The sequence below is a fragment of the Corvus brachyrhynchos genome, unplaced genomic scaffold (assembly GCF_000691975.1).
Source record: "Corvus brachyrhynchos isolate BGI_N302 unplaced genomic scaffold, ASM69197v1 scaffold646, whole genome shotgun sequence".
Lineage (NCBI taxonomy): Eukaryota > Metazoa > Chordata > Aves > Passeriformes > Corvidae > Corvus > Corvus brachyrhynchos.
In genome coordinates, this window is record NW_008238401.1 from 260,573 (window position 1) to 283,678 (window position 23,106).

Here is a 23,106-nt window from a genome sequence, read left to right on the forward strand (position 1 = left end):
GCCCAGGGGTCAGACGAGATGTATCCAAACTCCGGAGCTGCAGTGGAACCTCCCGGAGGTCTCGGCAGGCAGGACGTGCGGGGCTACAGAGTAGTGAAGGCTCAAAGCAACGGTGGGGGCAGGGCGGCTGCAGCCCGGTTCCCAGCGGGGCAGGGAAGGCGAGCTTGGGATCCCGGGGTTTCTCTGGTAGAAGGAAGGAAGGCAGCCAAAAAAGCAGAAGTCTCCAGAGCTGACGAATTCCTTCCAGCCTCTCTCTACGTCCAAATGCCAGGAACTCACAGCCCACAAGCCCAGGTAAAAGAGAGTAGCCAGATGCACCCCTGCTCCTGTGGCCAGGTCTTTTGTTTTTCTTAAGCACCCAGTAATTTGTCCCCCTGGCAACATGTATGGGGAAAATTCTTTAACAGAAAAAGAAAACAGAAGGAGAACTCCTAAAACCCCAACAGATGTTACAGCTGATCGTGTACATTAGGAAACTGCACATTATTCCAGAAGAAAAAATGCAGTGATATTACTTCAAAAAAGCTGGGATACTTAAGTAACTATTGCTCAGAGTCTTTGTAATTACTTCCTAAAACTGAGAAACAAGTACTTGGGAGAAAAATAGCTCCACTAACTACACTGGTGAATGTGTGAATGGAAGTCATCATGCAGAGCCATCAGCCTGTCAATGGGACTTCCTCAGAATGGAACTAAATAAGTTTTGCGTAATTTTGATTCTGTTCTATTGCAAACACTATGAATAAGGGATATTAATCCAGAACATTATTTGCTGCAAGGGCAGCAGAAATATTTGCACAGGTGTTACTGGAAGCCTCTGGATAGTGCTGTCTGGTGTATTTGTTCTTTCACTTTGTGCATTCTGTTTCCTTCCCATTTTGAAGTGTTACTAACCTGGCAGTTAAGAAATGCAGCCTTTCCAGCTCCTTTTTGTGTTTGCTAGCTCTTGGTCCTCTTTTGCTGCTGTGATACGTTGATGCAGTAACAAGTATACGAAGGATCACATTTATAGGCCTAAAGAAACTGAGAACTAGAGTTGGAATGTCTTGTGGATCTTAAATTTGCTTTTATAATTCTGTAATTGCAACTGGATCTCAGTATTTTCCAGCATCTAGCATGGAGCCGCTCTGGTTTTAGAAATGTGATAACAAAAGTGTTCCTGTTTTTGTAACTGCATTACTGCAAAATATTTGTTTGGAAACAGATGTTTTCATGTATTTAAGTATTCTGTATGTTTTTGTGGCCTTTGAAACTAGTAGGAGTTATATGCATGTATTTCAGTGGAATGCTGTACTTGGAGAGTAAAAATAATAGCATTTTTATGTTTTGCCTCAGGTAAGTTACTCGCTTCATGCTTTTTGTATTCCTGTGGCTCTCACTTCAAAAGTGCTTACTGTGAACAAACAGAATAGTGCCAGGCCTAGGTTTCCTGGAGGGGACGTGCTGCAGCCCAGCCCCAACCAGGAGCTCTGCAGGCAGCCGTGCCACCTGACTTGACTGCAGCCAAGTAGCTTTGCTGGTGCTCCTTCCTTCCATCCCTCCAGTGCAGCTAAATCTGATCTTGACTGGGAATTGAAAATGATGTATTTACGTGGCTTGTTTTCAAGCAATATCATAAATATCTCATTTATGTATTTGGATGCATATGTGTATGAGGCGACAAGGTATAGGCAACTTTTTCTTTCCCTTGCTGCGTTTTTCAGCTACAAGAATGTAAGCTTCTGTCAGAAACTGGGATAATCAGCTGCAGTCCACAAGTCATGCTCTAGATAGTAATTTGTTTTGAAAATAGTTTAAATAATATTTTTGGAGAATGTTTAGAATAGCTATTGCATTACAGAGAATCTTCCCTCTTGTAGTCTGCTAAGAGTACATTTTCCTATCAGAACAGCTTTTCAACTTGTCCTTGGAACATTTAATTTTCATTTTTGAATTGTTTAATTACGAATTAGTAGTATTTGGTTTAGCCCGCTGTTTTCCATAGGAAGAACTAAATGTGCTTTGAAAATGCTGAGCTTTATTTGGCCTTGTTTGCTCCTTTCTCTCTCTTGAAAATTTTTCCCATCTATGTGAGTTCAGAAGGAATTTACTAATGTTCAATGAAAATATTTAACATTGGACTCCAGTTTACATTTTTGTGGGAGGGGCGGGAGTGTGGTGGGTGGTGGTATTTTTTTAAGCCTTAAAAACTCTTCAGGTCTGTCATATGGTTAAGAGAATAAACAACGTGTCCAGGAACATGTTACAACAATATGAACTACTAGCTACTTTACAGTTAATATGGATCTTCTTTACTTGCTGGGTGACCTACCTAGGCTTTGGGAAGCTGGTAAGAAGGATTTCTGTCTTACATTCTCTTGGCAGATCCATGCAGTAATATTGATTGTGGCCTGTGGTAGATTCATACAAGATTATCGATTGGTCCTGCATTGAAATGCAGGTTATGCTTACCTACACTTGGTGTGGGTGTCCTGATTAAAAAACAGGGCAGGGAAGAAACCGGTAAGAGGATAAAACTGTTGACTCTCATATGTCTGCAGTCTCCAGAAACTGATGAAATCTCTTGAAGCTAATATGAATTGTTGATTAGGCAAAGCATTAACAATATTATTTTTCTCCCCTTATTAACAGCTGCTTGCAGTGGAGAACTGGAACAGCACACAGAGAGACGGGGAGTCATCTATAGTCCTTCTTGGCCATCGAACTATCCTCCAGCTGTAAACTGCAGCTGGTACATTCAAGGAGATCATGGAGACATGATAACAATTAGGTATGGTTTGATATTTGTGGAGCTAAAGGATTGCTGTGCTGAAATAAAACAAAACATGAGTTCTTACCTGATACACCAATGTGAGGCTCTCTTCAGAGCTACTGGATGATTGAAGAAAACTGAAATTGGTTGCACTGGAACATGGCTGCAGGTTGGGCACCTCTCTCTTTTTAAAAATGCTTCACTGTGTCTTGTTTCTGTAGGCTACTTCTGACATCCATTATTATACAAGTCACTTGCAGTCTTTTAATGTATTTATCTTCACAGTGCCTGTATGAGATGTCATATACCTCTGACAGATGAGAGAGTGGGAAACAGCAATATATTTACTCACATTAAATAGTCCCATTTTCTTTCATTGCTTATAAATAGGATTAGGTGAAGGTTATAAAACCTGCAACAGCCTCAGTGGTATGTAAAATTCTTAGAGAAAAAATGGTATTTTCACTAACATCTTGAAATGGTGCTATGTTTAATAGACAGTTGAAGATAATTATTGCTTATTGTTACTTGTTTGCCAAAAGACACATGCTTTTCTGCTTAATAATTTTTTCAACAAATCAAACAATAGTTAGCATTTGTGGTACAATTTCAGCTCGATTCTAGAAAAATGCTGTTCAATAAAGACTAAAATATATTGCAAATGGTTTGTTAAGAATGTTTAGGGTTTAATATGATCATACTTTGAACGTGCTTAATTTCTCTGGGCTAATGGTAGAATCCTTCATGAACCAAGAATTTCTTACTTAAAAATAAAACCTAAGAGAAGTTTTTTGGGAGGGTTTAGTACTATTTGACACCATCTGTTCATTCTTTGCTCAGCTGCTTAAAAGGACTGCAAAACCTCTTCAACTGCAGATGCTCAGAAATTGAAAACAAATCTGCCACAGATAGAACAAGAGGAAGGCTTCACCATCTGTAGTTCAAAACAGGAACTACTCACCAAAAGTAATGAAGTAAATACCTGCCAGCATTTGAAATTCATAAATAGAAACACGCTTTTAAACCCCATTACATTACATGAGTCTTGGGGAATTTGTTTCAAAGCAGAGATTGTTGGAAACTGAGAAGGCATGCAAATGAGACACAGGACTTGACTCTAGAGAATAATGCTGCTATGAAATAATTATGCTATGAAAATGTCTCAGAGCTCCAGTTAGAATTAGGACTCTCCTCTGCAAGTATGAGTGTAACAGAGGCTAAAGAAGTAAAGGAATGTGAGGTGTGGAAACTGGTAATAATGTGTGTACAGTTTAGATGTATGCACAGCAATATGACTTGAAAAATTTCTTCTTAATGGGTTTGTTTTCTATCACTGAATACACAGCCATATCCTGCCTTCCTCTGCACATGCAAACAATAGAAACTATGTGTTTACATCCCAGGGACTAGTGTTGTGGTGTTATGTTTCTGACTATAAATGTACTTGGAATGACTCACTCCAGTGTATGAAATGCAAAATGTTACAGCATCTGGGGATTTCTTTACAAGGCTGTTGCCCTTGTAATGCAAAGGATGTAAAAGAAGGAGCTGACTTGCCTAGGCTAAGAGGTTTCAAATGCAAACCCGTTTTCTGCTTACCAGTTGGATATGCTTCTTATTCTAACAGTGTGTTGGTAAGGGTATAAGAGTACCTTTTAAAATTTTCCTAGGAAATTCTAACAGTTCTTGTGCTAACATCTGGATTTTTAAAGGTTTCAAAAAAGCCCATCTCCTTTGTGTTGTTTTACACAGTGTCCACTTCCTTTGATCTTGAATTCTCATTGACAATAAGACAGCAGCGTTATGTGAGAGATATATATAATGAGATACAGCAGGAGTCATTAAGGGATAAAATTGCAATTGAAAGTATTTTTTATTTCTAAACTGTTTGCACTTGGTCGTTATTTTTTATAAACCTGTTTTTCATCAGCTTTCAGTAGAACAGTGACCAGATCTACATGTGGATGTAAGATGCTGGCTTCTATGGCCGTGTCCTTTAGAAGCTATGTCTTAATGTCTGTCTTTCGTGTATATTGATTTTCTTCATATCCTCACATTTCCATGCTTATTGTTTTGCTTTATAGTTTACTTTTTAGAAATCCTTGAGGGAGCTTTCCCGTGAACAGGAAGTGTATGTTCTTTGTGCTTATACCACTCTATATGCGCACTTCAATACTTTCTTTCAAGTTAGTGTGTCTGATGGAATGTTCTGGGAGCAAGTCTGTAGCCACTGTTTTCCAGGAGTATGTTATGTCTCTTTAAATTCAGGTAATTCAGGAAATTCAGTTGCTAGTTATTGTTTTGGAAACTACCTGATTTTTCCACCCATTTTCTCCATTTTTATGCTTTTTTTCCACGGAGGATTACATAAAATCATGTAAGATCAGATAAAGATGTCATATGCAGTAACTGCCTTTGTACCATCGTTTACAGGCTTTATAGGTTTATGTTTCCTCATATCTGAGAAAAAGACGAAAAAATTTTTGTTTAGCAGTTGCTAAAAAAACTGCATCAGCAACTGCTGATGGTTGTAACTAACCCTGGTGTAGGTAGAGTATAAATTTATTATTTTATTATTGGAATTTAGGGGATTGAGAGTAAGATGTTCTCCATATTCAGAATTCAAGATAGGAGTATTGAAAAGCGATCTACTTAGTGACCCACTCAAGCTGTCTCTTACTAATTGAGGTGAGGGGATCACCTTCATTGGCTTTTACTTCAGTGATTCATGACACTGGCTTTGGAAAAAGAAGTTGTCAGGTACCATTTGAGTTTCAATTTCTGCATAAAATTGAGGTCTGTTCATGTATGCTTGCTGGTCTGTAATTGTGTGAAGAGTTAAAGGGACTGCTTCATAGTCTATTTACCAAACTCGTAGTGTTTCAGAATTTGACATTAATTGGAAAAAGCCTCATAATAGCCATTTACTTGCTCAGCTTTTGAAGAAACAGTCTCAGTGTCTCTTGCCTAAGTTTATGCAGTTTAGCTGGTGCTTGGGAGCTGGGAGGAGAATAGGGCTTTCCTGACTTAGATCCTTTTGCTTCAGTGGTTAAGCAGAAGTTTTTAATGAGCCAGTTAAGTCATCAGTTGTTCAGTCTACACTTCCTGTGAAGCTGGCAAATAGAAGTAACTTTTCTTACTTAATTGGCTGGTTGATTTTATTTTGGGACTGTGCTCTACTGACCTATCCATAATATTTATTTCCAATTTTTAAAATGAGTTTAGAGGGCCAAATTGGACATTTACTTTTTTATTTATTTACTAATTGCTTTCATTCAGATTTTGCATCCCATGTGTGTCCTTTTCCAGTTACTAAGAAAGCTTTCTTTTTCTTTAATCTGTAGTCCCTCGTGCCTAAATTACTGAAAGGGTTGTAGAGAATTCCCTACATTATTTATAGAAGTACTTTTTTTCCTAGCTGCTGCTGTTCCTTTCAGTGCAGATGGAAAAAACCTAAGCTCTGCTAAGCATTAGTTTTGCAGGAAGCACATTTTTCTCATACATATAGACTGTTAATGTGTGTTTATGATAATCTGGTTTAATGAAGTACTTTCCAGCAACATAAAAATACTTGTCAGTTAACAGGAAGATACCATTGTAGGCTGTTATTTCATGTGAGTACATAGGCGAGAGCTGATATATACGACCAACCCTGTAATTTTCTGTAAACTCCTGGAGTTCTGCTCACTGTTGGAGGTAACCTCTTTTTCAGTATCATGCCACTGAAAAAATAATCAGATTCATTTACTGATTTCTGCAGAATTCAGTAAAAACAAGATTTAGTGCTGCATTTCTCAGTTCGCACTGAGTTGTTCTGATCCTCAGATTCTGAATACTTTCAATGTTTAATAGGCTATTGTTGTACTTTTCTATAAAAATATGGAAGAGGCATTCCAAGAACAAGACAATAGCATCTTTCAGGAGAGACAAAACCTGCAAAATTTGGTCCAATAATTTTGATACTGTACACCAGTCTCCTTCTATACTCCTGTATTGTTTTGGAGATCCACAGGTAGCAGTGAGAACAGCCTAAGGGCCAGACCATTTTAAAGGATGTTCTGTGGTGGGTGTTGTATTTTGTTAACACTGTAGTTCTAGTACTTGAAATACCAATGTTTGACTGCTTTTCCTTTCCCTGCCCTGTGAACTAGGCTGTGTGCTCTGGTTCTGGAGAGGAAAAAAAACCTGGAGGAAAGCCAGGTTCTCCTTCCCTTTATCACCAAGTGCCACGATACCAAAGCAGGGGAGCATTGCCCTAGAAGTGAAGCTCTTGGGTGGAGGGAGATGTGTGGAGCAGGTGGGGTACAGGGGGGAAGGCTGTAGTTGAGGAGTGCCAGGGCTGGAGTTTAGCGCCACTGTGCACTACAGCTTGCATGGTAGGATGGACCTTTGGGTCCATGTTCCTGTGCTTCAGAACTGTTGGAGGGCTTTTCTGGAGAAGATTAGTGACTGAGCAGACCTGTCTTCTGGTTTTCCTCTCAAATCCTGTGCTTCCCTGCCCAAGATGTTTAAAAATACTGCAGTACTGACTGGTGCTGCATGAGATATGGATGATGTTATACATAAGTACTCTCTGTATGGCTCCTGTTTTTTTGTTTAAGTCACAAAAAATGATGTAGCTTTTTGATACAAAGGGTCTGAGACTTCCCTCAAGAACAGTAACTACAGACTTCAGTACTTCTCCAAAGACCATACAATGTCTGTATAGTCCTACAAGCAGTACAAGCACAAGTCTTTGTCCTGTATTTCCACTGTATACCAATACACATTCAACCACTGGACTAATCCTTTTGATAGAAAAATTTGCATTCCAGTTTGAGAAAGCTCAGCTGAATAAATAAATGTTTTGTGGGTAGCAGGATTAAATTATTCTTCAGAGGACTGTAACAGAGCAGCTCTAGATCTAATTACAGATGAAGAAAGAAGTGAAGTAGTAGAGGCTGAGTGCAGTATTTGGGACTCTTGGCTAAAATAAATCAGTTGGCTACTTGTCAGAGTAGTATGGCAGAAACTTCTGACACAAAACCTTGTTGTCATAAATGCGTTATAAAGTGAAGCCAAATTTTATATACTTTAAAGTGCAAACATATGTATTCCATATTGTTTTCATATTTCTTTGCAAGGTACTGTTTTTTATGGTGAGGGCTTGTTCAAGTATATAATGCTTTTGGTCTTGTGTAAAATCACCATCAACGTAAATGAGGAAAAATTTGCTTCTAGTAGAGGCAATATAACTTAAAAGGGTTCTGAAATAGACTGGCAATGCCTTAATCAAAGGAAAATTTGTTGAAAATACATCTGTTGATTAATTTGCATAAGGTGGAACATAATTGCTTTGACTTTGCTTTGGCCCTTAGCAGAAGAAACTTTGTAACTGCTGTGGTATATCTATTACATATAAAATTTCATGTTGGAACTAGAACATATTTGAGAGAAATTGTGTTTGAAACTCCTAGGCACTTGGGATTAAGATGTTTGTTTTTGTAAAAGAGTTTGCTCTTGTGAATGTTCTGTACTGCCCTTTTTGAATACCAAGGCATTTTTTTCAGTAGCTTGTGTATCTCCGAGAGGCACGGTGCTCTCAGGGAGTCTGTTGAATGAGGTGCTTCCTTGCAAGTCTGTTCTGCCTCATGACCCTTGTACTCTGTGGCCAAAGTTTGGATTTGTTAGTGGGGAAGTGTGGGATTCTGCTCTGAATCTGAGATCCACAACTGACACTCAGGAAAATCAGTTATCTTCTGTATGCCTGGTCTTCTGCATTGGAAGCTGAAACTAAAGGTTATTCCTCTTCCACAACCAAAAAAAGCTGTTTATTAGCAATGTACAATACCAGATCTTCAAGGTTCAAGTAAAAGATATTAATTATACATGAATGCAGGCTCTTGAGATGTATTGCTGTCATCTGCAAAGGAGTTTGTAAACAAGGTATGTGCATGTAGCTGACTTTTCTGTACTCCTCCTTTGTGTGAATCTTTAAAAGTGTTAAATATTTTTCTTTTCTTTCTAGAAAGAAATGCATTTTAAAGTAGGTTATAGGCAGCTTATTGCATAGGCAAATTCTCTCCTGGATTTGTGCAGTCTGTCTTGTGTAACCACACTATGGCTGAATCATTTACTTGATAGACAAAAGTAGCTCTTTTCACCAGAGGGGGGAAAACGAGTGGCTGTGGGACCCAGTTGGCATGGTGGGAACTGGGTGAGATAGGAGAACAATTTGTTTTCCTCTTTAAGGTTGATCCTGGTACATCTAAAATAATTACGTAAGTAAACGATCAAAAGATTTAGTAAATGAACTTGTTTGTATCACACAAACAGAAGTTTTTCTAGTAATTTCTAGCCCCCCATCCTTCCCAGTTTTGTGTTTCCATTTCTTGATTTAGTGACTTAGATTTTCTTAAAAACTTTTGTTGTTGGGAAGATAGGTATTTCTAACACTTAGTCCAAAAGGTTTCATTAAAAAAATCCTATTAACAATCCTCCAAGTAGATGATAGAAACTCTACATGATGTGTGGTGCCAAAATGAGTTAAAGAGAACAATGATGTGGTAGCCATCTGTGATGCTCACATCTCATGTAACAAACAAACTTTATGTGAGTACCTATAGCTTCCCTGATGCTTTGGATAATTCCTCTTCACGATGCAGTGGCTGTTCGCTTTCTTGGTCATTAAAACATTTTATGCGTAACACCTGTAACAGAAATACTCTAGTTTATCTTTGAATGACTGAGTACTTAAATATTTTTATTTTGGCTGCACAGTTACCTAAAACTTCCTTGCAAAATATGCTGGTTTCAGAAGCTTGGTGAGATTGCTTATAGTGAAGAATTAAGTGCTGTGGGAATATTTCTTCACAACTGGGAAGACACACAGAGGTTGGTGGGAGAGGAAGAGTTAGAAGAGGAAGGAGATATTTCTGGGTGGATTGTCCTTGCACATATGTTGTTTGTCATCTCTAAATTTCTATTTTAACTTAGCACTTTCAGTGCTCTCTTACTTCTCATGCTCTTGCTGATAAATTTTTTTTTTGAGAGTTATTAAGCCAATGTGTTTGGCAGAACCTACAGCTGTGGCTAGGCTGAGTCTCCTGCTTAAATGAATTAGCAAGTTTACATAGTTACTGTTCTTTCCCTTTCAGCTTCAAAGGTCAAGATCTGGCAGGCATTGACAGCCTTTTGTAAATTCACATTGATATCAGAAAATTATCTTTCCATTTATCTTTTTCAAAGAATTTGTTTATGAAAAAGCCTTTATGGAAGGAGATCTGTATCTCACAGCAGCTTTTCTGCCTTTCTGAAAATTCTGTCTAGATATCTGCATGGAGCATGCACAAACTTCTACCACATCAATTTGGTGTAGCTGAGTTACATAAAAGAGGACGAAAATTCATTTCTAAGTGTGCTTTTTTCCTAATGAGTATGCTTTTCTGTGCAGTCTGCAATCTGCTATTGTCATTGCAGATTGCTGAATACAAATGCTATCTGTTTCATCAGAGAACAAATACCACATATGGTTTCTGAGCCACAGGTTAGGGAGTATAATCTGGTTGTGTTCAGTGTTCTGCAAACAGTCAGGGCACCTCTTTGTACCAGATAAGCTACTATTGAATCATCACTGGGCTTGTGTCAGCAGAAGGGCTAGAAGTTTGACTGTAAAAGGTTATAGTCTTATTTGCTCTGCATTTGCACTCCCAGAAGGGGAATATTTTAATCTTTGAATTAAAAGATAATGGTGTTAGATTTTAGGTTCCATTTCCACCCTTATTCTCTTGTTCTCTCCTTGCCCATCCATGGCTCGAAGAGTGGATTTCTGTCTCTCATACTTAGTCCTTTAGGGTACTTTGTACTGCTTCCTATTGTTCTTTTGCCAAGACACTAGTCACCCCTGACATCCCTAGTTTCATAGCTTTTACGGTTGGAACTGACTGCTGAAATTAATCTACCTTCTGTACCTTCTGGAATTTTGCTTTTCCTCATATATGTATTTTAGGAAGCAGTTTTATTTAAGGAGTGAGTAAAAGAGGAATCATTCTTTCGCTTTTGGAGCTATTTTGGTGTGATGTTTGTGCTTGTGAGATGGGTGCTTTTCCAAATTGGGGGATGTGCTTTGTTTCTGTATACTCAAAGTAGTATATAGAAGGTAGATGTTTCATTATCTTTGAATGTGATATCTTTATGTCAGCACTGCTTGGTGCAGAAAGTCAGCTGTTAGAGTCTGTTCTTTCTCTGTTAGGCTTTGTTCCAGATACATGTCCTCTTTGTAACTTGTGCTTTCTTTTGTTCTTAACAGTTTTAAGAACTTTGATTTGGAAGACTCTCAGAAGTGTGCAGTAGACTGGTTGATGATTGGCCCATCTTCCAAGAGGGAGGAGTACAAAGTGTGTGGATCTTCCATACCTCCATCTTTCATCTCTGCAAGGGACCATGTGTGGATATTTTTTCACTCAGATGCATCAAGCTCAGGACAGGCTCAGGGATTTCGCCTTTCTTATATTAGAGGTAAAATCTTATGGTTTTGTTGGCTTCACTTTATACTCACTCTGGCAAAACTTGGAAGACAGTAGTACTTTTTTTTTGACAGGTGTCTTGGGCCATTGATGACTATAAAGTATTGGTGTGGTAACACTGATATTATTTGCATGTGGGTTTTTAACAGTCTTCCTGAAATGTACTGACCTGACTGATTGACTTATGACATGCAGGCTAGTAGATGTGGAAAAGTTATATCAGATAGTTCTGAAAATTTTGATACTGATTTTTTTCTCCTTGTTCTCTTTCGCAGGAAAGATAGGTCAGTCTGTGTGCCAGTCAGATGAATTCCATTGTGCAAATGGGAAGTGTATTCCCAGTACTTGGAAGTGTAATTCCATGGATGAGTGTGGTGATAACTCAGATGAGAAAAATTGCACTGTCCCTCCAACAGACCCTCCATCCAGCATCTGTCCCTCAGGAATGTTTCAGTGCAGCGCAGCCCACTCCACCAAATGTTTGATGAACGAGCTGAGATGTAATTCGGTTAAAGACTGTGGTGATGGTTCGGATGAAGATAATTGTCCTGACCTTTCCTGTGGCAAAAGGCTGGGTAATTTTTACGGATCTTTTGCTTCCCCAGACTTATTCCGTGCTGATCACAGCAGATCAGACCTTCGTTGCACATGGTATGTGGACACACAGGATAATCGGCATGTTCTGTTGCAGCTCGATTTGCAGTTAGGCTACAATGACTATGTAAAGGTGTATGATGGCATTGGAGAGAGAGGTGATAAATTAATGCAGACGTTTTCGCACCACAACAATAGGCATTCAGTGAGCGTGGAGTCATCAAAGGGCCAACTCACTGTCTCGTATCATGCCCGCTCCAAGAGCACTGGCCATGGATTCAATGCAACATATCAGGTGAAAGGCTATTGCCTTCCTTGGGAACACCCTTGTGGAAGTGATGAGGAGTGTTTCACGGATAAGCAGCATTGTGATGGCTGGTGGCATTGTCCAAATGGCAAGGATGAGGAGAATTGTCCTGCTTGCCAGAAGAACGAATACCCATGTGAAGGAAACAGTGGGCTTTGTTACTCAATACTTGACCGCTGTAATAACCAGAAGAACTGTCCAGATGGCTCAGATGAAAAAAACTGCTTTACTTGCCAGCCAGGAAACTTCCATTGTGGGACAAATCTGTGCATCTTTGAGACTTGGCGCTGTGATGGCCAAGAAGACTGCCAGGATGGAAGTGATGAACATAACTGCCTGGTGATCGTTCCCAGGAAGGTCATCACAGCTGCTCTGATTGGGAGTCTCGTGTGTGGCTTGCTGCTAGTGATAGCACTGGGTTGTGCATTTAAATTATATTCTCTGAGGACCAGGGAATACAGGTTAAGTGTCTTGCTTTGTTGATGTTTTCATAGCTGTGGTGATTTTTTCTGTTTTGTTTAAAGGAAGAAAAAGTTGATTCTTAACCAGAGAATTTGCAAAATACTGTGAAATCAAATCCAAGGACTTGATGACAGCTAAATAGTAGTCACTGCATTAGGCTTAGAGAAGATTTCTGGGAGTAGTGGAATATCTGTGATGTGTGAGAAATACATGTTTATTGTGCGGCATGGCAGAATCTGTATCTAACCTAATCTGTCTTGAGCAGTTTCCTTTTCCTTCTCCTCCCCTTGCTACAAACCCCTTGCCCCTGCCAAAAACTGAATGCTGAACTGCTACAGTGAAGTCTTCACTGAATCTGAATTGAATAACCTTTCACCCCTCCCCAAATACGCTAGTTCTTAGTTCTGCTAAAAGCGATGTCCTGCTATGGTGGGGCCTCTTCTGAGTGGGAGCTGTCCATGGTATAGCCTGTGCTCCTTTACCCTGGTCCTATAAGCCTCATTTTAGGTGTAGTGTGTGTGTTTCTTTGCCTGTGTGTTACATGTATGTGCAAGTGGGGTTCTGCTTTGTAGGAGACAGTCATAAGGGACTTTCTGGTTCCCATCTCTTGTCATGTGCACCAGCTCTGTGCTATGCTGCTGACACTGTTTTAAACAGTGTGCTTTACATTCTCTCCTGATCAAATCTGCATGATTAAGAACCTGCAAAAGAACTGCTGTTGCTAAGGTGTGAATCTCAGTGCCTCTGTTCTGTCAGGACTGCCAAACCTCTCTGCAACTGCAAGCTGCCCCTGTTGTGTGATTGTTTCCAATTCTTAATGGAGTCTTAAAAATCTTTTCAAAAAAAAAAAACCTTTGGGCCCTTGCTGAAGAAGTTACTGCTGTTACTGGCACAACAGCTACTGGCTGGGGGGAAAAAATTCGGTTGCCACAGTGTCCAGCCTGAGACTGCACTAGAGAGTTTGCTGGTTTGATTCATTCATATTTATACCCTGTACTCTTAGTCCTTTTGTTTGTTTTAGCTTCCTGGTAAGATTTTCATGGAGCTTAGTGGAAGGTTTGTGGTTTTACTCCTAGTGCGAGCTCATTGGCAGTGCTCATTAATGGCAGTGCTCATTAATGTCAGGGAGGCAGGATAAACTGTTCCTTCTCTTCCATGTTTTCTCTCTGGTTCTGTTTCCAGAGCATTTGAGACTCAGATGACGCGACTGGAAGCAGAGTTTGTGCGGCGGGAAGCTCCACCTTCCTATGGACAGCTGATTGCACAAGGACTTATTCCCCCAGTTGAAGACTTCCCCGTATACAATGCATCACAAGTATGCAGACACAAGTGCTAATGAATATTTCAGCTGCCAAACTACTATAAATTAGATAAAATCTATCTGGAAGTGTATTTCCGTGGCTGTGCTAATTATATTGAAGTAATGTAAAACTGTGTATACCCACAGTTCCTCAGGTGCTATGGGTAGTTTTGAATGCATTAAATGTATTTGTTGGGGAACAGCAGTGAGATAAGCACTTTTGCTGTATGTCAAGACAGAATGAATAAAGTCAGAGAGAAAGGTCAGAAAGTAAATAGAAAAAGAAAGTCTTTTCAAGCTGAAACTGTAAATGCACCTGAAATGATAAGAAAGTCTCTAGCAGTATTTTTGGAAAATTCTTGATTTTCCAAAATGATTGTTTTTCATTTACAGATAAATTACAGTGGCAAGCCATTATGTCATTCTATTTCATTGCTGAGTACTCAAAAGCTCTTGTACCCTGTCAGAAGTATTCAGCTGAGGTATAGTTCCTAGTGTGATAATGCACTTGTAGTTTGCTACTCCAGTGGAAAATTAACTTCCTGGGTAGACAAGTAGAGCTTAAACTCATAAAGGAAACACTGTAAGGGACGGAAGTTGTGGCTGCCCTTCCCTGGCAGTGTTCAAGGCCAGGTTGAATGGGGCATTGACCAACCTGATCTAGTGGGAGGTGTTCACAGCAGGGAATTTGGAATTAGATGATCTTTAAGGTCCCTTGCAAGCCAAACCATTCTATGAATCTGTGAGAGTCTTCTGGTACAGGCAGAGCTGTCTTTGGTGTTCTCAAATATTTTGTTAGAAAATACGCATTTAACAAGGAAGCACAGGTATCAAGTCTGAGTATTGTGGTAAAGTGGAGATATTCCTGGGGAGAATGGGGTTTAGAAGTCTTTTGAGTATGTGTGAAATGCTAGTAACCTCTGTGTTACAGGCTTCTGTGCTGCAGAACATTCGAACAGCCATGAGGAGGCAGATGAGACGACACTCGTCAAGACGGAGCTCATCTCGGCGGCGCTTGGGCAGGCTCTGGAACAGACTCTTTCACAGACCTCGGGTGAGAGGACAGATCCCACTCCTGACTCCTGCCCGCACCTCACAGACTACACTGGGTGATGGAATCATCAGCAGTGCTGATGGGACTGTTCGGAGTCCTGCACCTTCCCCAGAAGGACCTAGTTTAGAGGCAAATGGCCAAGCCAGGGGCCCACAGGAAGCTGGATGTAGCAGCGTGCAGCCAGAGACTGAAATTACAGAGCCATCGCCTTCCAACATCTTACACCCAAATACTTGCACAGCAGCACATGCAGAGCCTGAGGCTGGATACACTGATAAATCCTTAAATGCTGACTCTGACAGAGAGCTTAAGCAGTCCAGTAAAGTAGATACAGGAAAGGCTTTCAGAGATCCTTTATCTGAAAGTGTTACAGAAACGATCCATGGTGGGTCAGTATCCAGGAGGACCGTCCCAGAGGACAATAGTTTAAGTGGAAGTCATCCACTGAGTGAAGATCCATGTAGATTACCCTTAAAAAAGTGGGAGTCTGGTTATCCAGACAGCCCTATGAATGTTCATATCCAAGTGGATGGACAAAACCACTGTTGCCCTAACTCATACCAGGAGGAGCCTTTGGATGTTCATGCGGCTTGTTGCCATTCTGTGGAAGTGCCAATGTTACAGTCATCTACTTCCCTCTCCGAAAACAATACCAGTGATGATGAATCTTTACTTGTTTGCTAATAAAAATTTCTGGTTTGTCCATGTAAATTTTATAACTTCATTGTTACTTCAATGCACTTTGATGATAGGTGGTATATTTGTGCTCCCAACTTTCTCTCTTCAAACGAGTGTGCTTTAATTCCACAGTGAGTGCAGTACAAGACTAAATAGGACAAGTTTATGTCACCGTTGCTATTCCTGAAACTCCAGTGGGGCAGAAGTAGGCCACTATGTGATGTCAGGGGCTAGGAGAACAGGAATGTGTCACTGCAGTTTGGAGGCATCTCCATCCTCTGGTAGTTTTTCTGTACTTTTTACTCACTCTGCATTCAGTGTTTCTTTGCCTTTCATTGGTCTTCCTGAACTAGAGAACTCTGTTGGAACCTGGGGCAGACACCGGTCATTGTAATTCTGAGTACTAACTGACAACAAGTAACATTGTTGTCTTTTTAGGCATAATAATTTAAATAAAATTTAATAATTTTAATTACAAATATGTAGGAGGAATTAAAATCCCCTGTAGCTTCCCCTTTATAGAAACTGCTCACTTCTTTTGATCCCTTCAGAAATGTTTTGATGGCCATGTGTACCTTGAAGCATCCACTAAATCCGAAGTTTCTGTATTGTATACTCAGAATGAAACCAGGTGTTTTAGCTACTAAAGCTTTGTAATGAGAGTATAGCAGTGTTCAGTGTAAGTGGAGTGCATTGAATTCTAGTTGCAGCAATATTTCTTTTTTACATTGTCATGTGTTGCATTTTCTTCATAGTGATGTTGTGAGTGTTGCAGAATTATTTCCTCCTTCTCTACCCTCTTTTTCCTCTCCTCGTGTTTCCAGGGACTCTATGCTGATACCACTTTGAGGGTGCCTGAAGGACACTTGAGGCTTTACAGCTCCTGGGGGCTGCACTGGGAAGCACTGAGCACTTGGTCAGGATCAGACTTCGGTTTTATTTTGAAATAAAATCTGTCTCACAAGTTTGCTTGTAAATCTGCTACGTAAGTGCAGATGTATAAGCCAGGAATTTTATTTATCTTTTATTTTTAGAGGATGTTATTTTGATTTTTTTATTTTTATTTGCTTTTTTTTCTTTGAAGAGCTGAAATAGATCAGTGCCGTTTTCAAAGCTGACACTGTGTGGATTGTACACACTTAAATGTAAACTGGTGCCTTTTTGGTTTTTTAGAGTGTAAGTAAAAGTAGGCAAGTTATTTACCTTTAAGAAGGTGGCATTGCAGAAGAGGAGTTCCTGCAGAATGACAGAACTCTGCTGTGTGATAGCTTGGTCCTGTTGTGATGGCTGGGGTGGTGGCCAGACTCTTGCTACTCTAACAAGAGCTCTGCTTCAATTCCCCCATGACACAGTGACAAATAAAAATGCTTTATAAAGGAGTTAACAAGGAAATTGATGCTGCTGCTCTGTAAACATTTGAGTGCTCCAAAACCTGTTTGTTGTTGTAGGAATTCAGGTTGTCCAGAGTTATTAACTGAACTTGTGAAATTGGGGTCTTTGACATCTGCAGGCCTGAGCTCTGCTGCCCACAGGACTTTCCTGGCTGTAAAGGCAAACAGGCTTCTGCAGTGAGCAGTTAAATTTACATCAAAGTGTCAAAGATTTTTTCCTTTAAATGGGTTATATTTAGCCCTGGATCTTTCACTAGGACTCCCTTTGGGGGAGTGCCTTGAAAAGAACAAGGAACTTTGGCCTACTAAAATGTAATATGGAAGAATTAAATAGAAGTGATTTTTTTTTTTCCTTTTCTGTTGCAAACTGGTTTCATACTGTGCATTCCAGAGTTAGAAGATTCAAATTCTTTAAGGGCATTAATACCAGGAAGGGCTTGTTGCAAAATGCATAACAAGAGTTGTAGTTGCGTTAAATAAATACTGCTCAGTCATTTTTTCCAAGTTCTTCTGTGATCAGAACTCATTTCATCAAAGAAAATGTAGTTTTGAAAGAGATCTTCCTTTCATAGCATTTGTAAACATTTTGGGTACATTCCACCTTTGCAAGGCCATGTACTGTAGTCATTGCACTCCAGAGTAGTTGTTTGCATCAAAGGCTACAGGTTTTAGTGTCTTTTTTTTTTTTTTTTTTTTTTTTTTGTCTAAAGGTAATTTAAAATACATAGACTTGTATGTGTAAGATAGTTACGTATAGTTAGGAGAAAGATTAAAGTTTTATATTGTGTGGATATGGAAGGACCTTAGAAATACATGTGTATTTATTTCTGTTACAGAAAAATATTTCTGTAATAAAATAATGCTAATCATGCCATGCCTTAAACCATCACCATTATAAGGCTCATAAAGTTGAAATATGTACTCTGGAGTACTGCTATATTTTGGGAACAACCCTGAACAGCTAACACTACTTTAAGATGTGTAACTTCACATAATTTCTTACATGTATCATACATATTTTGTATACTGATGCATTTGGTAACGCAGTGAAAATTTCACTGGGAAAGTTTTACTTTGAGAAACTTTAAAACAAGTCCAGGTTAATGAAAATTTGATGTTGAAGCATACAGAAGTGTTCACAACCCTCATGACTGGACTATACAGCACTGCATCAATGAGAAATACAAGCCTGGTGCTCTTTGTAAGCACTGACTTCTGTATTCTGCAGGGCAGTTTTCTCTCCTAGCTCACCCCCTGCAAGGGAAGAGCCGTAAGTTCACTGTTAGTTTTACAAAAGAAATCTCTATGTTTGCACTCTGAGCACAAAGAGGTGCAGTGCAGTGCCCTGGAATGTCAATACCTGGATAAATCATAAAGTCTGCTTTAGTGTAATGTCTGCCCTTCCTCCATCTCTTGTAAGTATTAAACAGGGAATCAATCATCCTTGAAGGTACCTTGGTTCTGATTCATATAAACTGCCTCCTTGTATTCAGAACTTCTTAAAATTAGAAAAAAGGAAGAAAGTGGAAATGCAACACTTTAAAGACTATACAACCTTAAGTTAATCAGCTAGTAAATTTGTTAAATATTTTGTTACTTTAATAATGCTTTTCTGCACTCTAAAGATTTTTGTAGACCGGAAGCAAATTGTTTGTTTGTTTGGCTTTGGTTTTTTAAGATACACAGCTCCTCTGTCCAAACAAGCAAAAAAAAAACCTCCTTCCAAAAAACCTCCCTTCCAAAAATCTCTCTGAATAGAGAAGAATACTTACTGGTTTAAAAAGAATGCAAGCTCATAGGCAGCATAAAGGGGAAAAGTGATTCCCTTAATATTTTTCTCTGCTGCTATTAAAGCAGGGAATATTTCTGTTAGGAATTCTGGTACCTTCCAACTTGTCTATTACTCTGCAACATCCCCTAAACGTACTTGTTCTCTATTTCTGTTCTCTGCTTTGTGACTTTTTTGTTTGTTTTTAATTTGTTGTATATATTAATTTAGTTACAACATTTTACCATAGCGTGTGTACAGGCATATGGTTCAGGTATGGTGTTGTGTTTACCAGTATCTACTACTGCTTCCTGGACTGAGCAAGACACTAAGCAAGAAAGATGCTGGCATCATCGTACCTTGCCTTGCTTTGGATCTCTTAATTTTTAATAAAATTTCATGTGCCCAGAGCCTGTGGGTTTCTGACCATCACTCTTAACACCAAAGCTCGAGGATTCCTAAATTGTACTCCCACAGTCTTTGTTTGACTCTGACTCTTACGTGCCAACCCATGACTCCATGTGTTGACATGAATGTGAAGGGGAGGGGGTGTGTTTTGGTTTGGTTTTGTACCTTTGGGGGTTTTTTATCATCTGCTATCTTTTCTGGCTGAAGCTAGTGGAAAGGATATCACTTTTTAAATAGTACATGTGAAATCTTGGCACTAGCAATTCACTGTTGTATACAGCTGCCTTTAAAATGTATGTATGGATATATCCCAACTGAAAAAAAAGAAGCCCTGAAGTGTATGACTATTAGGGTAGTTAAAAACACAGTTTCTGAAGTACTGCCTCTCCCATTCCTGAGGCCAGTGCTTGTTTTGCTGATGCTGATGGTGATGCTTCTCCTTCCCTGTCTCTTTGAGGTACTGCTGGCTCTGTCTTGCTCTTTTTCAGAAGAAGGTGAAGGCTGAGTTACTTTGTGTTGACAGTGTTCTGCAGACTTGGAAGTCTTTATTTGTATTGAAGAGAACTGGACAGACTTCATGGTGATCCCAGATTTATCTGTAGCCATGAAGGATGGAAGGACACAGCTGGATGCAGAGGGATAATACCTTCTAGCCTAGCAGGAAATGTTTGCTTTGGTTTGCTTTGCTTCGCTTTGCTTTGTCATGAAATGCTCATTCAGCTACAGTGGCAGTGGCAGGAGCACTAATGTTTCAAACCATACCCTGAGGTGAGGCTGAAATGAGAATAACCCATGAAATGGAAATAGAGTAATAAATGATACCTGAGTGTTTGCAAGTCTTTTGACAGCCTGTGCAGTACAATAGATATGTCTTAAAACAAACCAAGGGGCAAGCCTGGAGGGAATTTGGTACTTTTTAATCAGACCCTTTCTTTGAGAGGAAAAACTGCTTTTGCTTATTTAAGATTTTTGGACTTGGCCAGAAATTGAGTTTTAATCTCCCAGGCAGGTGCTAGGATTTAAAATCCAGTACAAATATCTGTCTGAACCTGAACCTTGCAGGCAGCACACCTCGTGTCCTGTCCTTTGTCATTTGTCACCCTAGCAAACAGTTCAGTGAGCCATTTTTCCCTTTTCAGATTCTGTTTCTTGTGATCTTGGCTACAGGGATTAAATGGTTACCAAGACTGAGGTGAGTGGTGGTGATTTACATTTTATCCTATGTGGTTTTTTATTTCATTCTATGTGTTCCCTGCTTTATGATGCCTTCTGGATCTTCCTTCTATCGCTGTGTCTTACTGTAAGACTCTAAGACAAATTTGGTTTTGGCCTCTCAGCATCTTCTCACTTTCTAATCCTTTTTCTTGGATTTTCCTTTTTCATTTGTCCAAGTGCAGAAGTTTCTATTTGAAGATAGAGCACTGTTGAGAGGTGTCAAGGACCAAGGAGAAGAGGTTTAAAAACCAGAGTTTGGTTTGCAACTGTCTGAACTCTAAAGCTTTAGGAAAAGACAAATTCTAAGCAAAGTTTACCCTTTATTTTTCTTTCAATATCTCTCATAGAACTCCTCAGCAGCTGAGTAACTGCTAACAATTTCTGATTTGGTTCTTGGTACAAAGGGGCTGGAAACCAAATTTTTTTTCCCAAGGTTTAACAAATTAACAATAAGTGAAACGTGAGAAGTACCTTGACAAAGGCTTCTGAATATGAAGTGTGGGACAGCATGTCTGCTGGGGGCTGGTTGGTTGGTTGGTTAGTGTCTTTCCTTTGAAGATGAATTATTTTGTTTAACTTCAGCTCTCCAGCACGTTTCTCTCACAGCATTAGCTTGTTTGGAGGTGGGCTGTGGCAGAGGCTCTGTCCTGGGCTCCCAACCCACCACAGCACCTCGCCAGACAAATGTGCTGCTCCCCTGGGGCCTCCAGCCCCTGTCTCAAGGTCGATGGCTGCATCAGGGCTTGTGCTTTCAGAAGTGATGGAGCATGGCTAATGAAATCTTTTCTGCGTATTTTTGGATACATGTTTTGTAAAGATGCTTCCAAGTCAAATGTATTTACATACACAGGGACTCATCTGTCCTTCTTGAGTTGGAGGAAAGCTTTGAACTGAAACAGCATGGTGCTGAACCCAAGGTTCAGTCCCCATATGGGTCAACTTCTTAAGAGCTGGATTCGATGTTCCTTGTGGGTCCCTTCCAACTCAAAATATTCTGTGATTCTGTGAGTCTCTTCCCTTGACCCTTCTGAGATCAAACTTTTCTGGTTTATGTACTAATGTGAATGGAAAAAATTGATTCCTTTATCAAGTTTTTGAAAATGCTTGAGGGTAGCCAAGCCAGCAGAAGTACCTCTGCCTCATTCTCCTGCTTCCCAACAGTGCCCACTCGACTCCTGGAATTTTATCTTCTCCGCTTCTGTCTTGCAAAGCATTTAGCAGTGATGACATATCTGTTGCTGCTTTTTCAATACTGTGAAAATCAGATAAGAATAATCCAATCCTTTTTTTATTGACTTTTCTGTAGGCTGACTTACAGGTGATACTCCCCGGAGTATTTTTCTGCATTACAGCCTCTAATATTTTATGCTACATAAATATAATAGCACATAATTTATAGGCTTATGTGGTACTGTGCTGCTATTCAAGTTTTATTTAAACTCCTTTCTGTTGGAAACAACTTGCTTCTCTGTATCAAGTATCACAATATTCTCAACATGCTGATATTGTCAGCTGTTTCAAGGTTTTTCTTTTGTTCAGTGGGCTTTAAAATTCTAGTAATTATGTCTCCTTTGAAGCTAGTTGCTTTGTCTTTAGGAAAAATCTCTTTTATATGGATTGTGTGCTGCTAAATTTCATTTAGCATATGAATTTATCTTTCTAATTTTGTACATTGATTTCTATGGGTAGAAATTTTACACGTTAGGCACTAACATTTGCAAAGCCTTTATTGTATGTGACACTGTGAGCAGAGATGAAGCTGTTCCTAAAAATGAAACATTGTGGAACACTTTTTGGGGATTGGTGTCTAATTCAAAGATGAAGTCTAGTAAATAATGCTGTTCTAAATTGAGCCTTCTGATTTAAGGCCAAATGTTATTACTTTTAAAGCGTGTGAGTATAATCAGGGAAAATTTGAGCCAAACTCAATTGACAATTAAGAGGAATTTGTTCTTTAATTTTGCTTTTGATTTCCTTATACAACAGCCAGGAAAAGCCTTGGTAGCTGTTGCAGCATTACTACTATTACTATTATTACTACCTTTCTCATTACCATACAGACTTGTCTCAAGAGCTGCAAATTTTCCATGCTAGCTCATTTCCTTACCTTAATTTTTTAAACAAACAAAAATAAACCCACGCCAAAACTTAGCAGTTCTGAAAGCAATCAGTATTGCTGATGCTGTAATACATTTAGTTTTCCCACTAGCTAATAAAGGTATTGAAGGAGTTAATCTGTTGGAATTATACCACAGAAAGTGGATTTTGAGCTATGGAAAAGGAGACTTAGCCATGAGAGCCTCTGACATTATTTAAAGTTCAGGTGCTGCTTAGCCACAGAGATTTTTGCTCTGATTTTTTTTTTTGTTAAAGCAAGCTGAATATTTATGATTTCCATTAGCAAACTGTATATTCATACTATTATTTCAAATGTGGTATCTTTCTTTACATGTGTGCATATATACACATAAAACCACACCTTTTTTTCTAGCTAAATATATATTTTGATCTCTTATAGTTAACAGCTTTATACAAAGAGAAGAATGTAAGCTGTGTTCCTTTTTAGTGTCTACCATCTGAAATTTTGGAGAGAGATGAATAGAATTTTAATATATAGATATTACTATTATTATTATTTAAAAACAAAAGTATTTCTGAATAATTAACTAAGAG

At 39.2% G+C, this 23,106-nt stretch overlaps 1 protein-coding gene across 1 annotated transcript in view; it reads left to right on the forward strand.

Moving 5' to 3' along the window:
- The window catches only part of LRP3 (LDL receptor related protein 3), a 37,546-nt gene extending 15,261 nt beyond the window's left edge, over positions 1–22,285 (forward strand). The window contains exons 3-7 of the mRNA XM_017736424.1: positions 2,632–2,770; positions 11,040–11,248; positions 11,532–12,618; positions 13,802–13,934; positions 14,851–22,285. Coding sequence (XP_017591913.1) covers positions 2,632–2,770; positions 11,040–11,248; positions 11,532–12,618; positions 13,802–13,934; positions 14,851–15,657 — 2,375 coding nt within the window. The 3' untranslated portion in view covers positions 15,658–22,285. The remainder of the gene's footprint in view (positions 1–2,631; positions 2,771–11,039; positions 11,249–11,531; positions 12,619–13,801; positions 13,935–14,850) is intronic.
- The last annotated feature ends 821 nt before the right edge of the window (positions 22,286–23,106 follow it).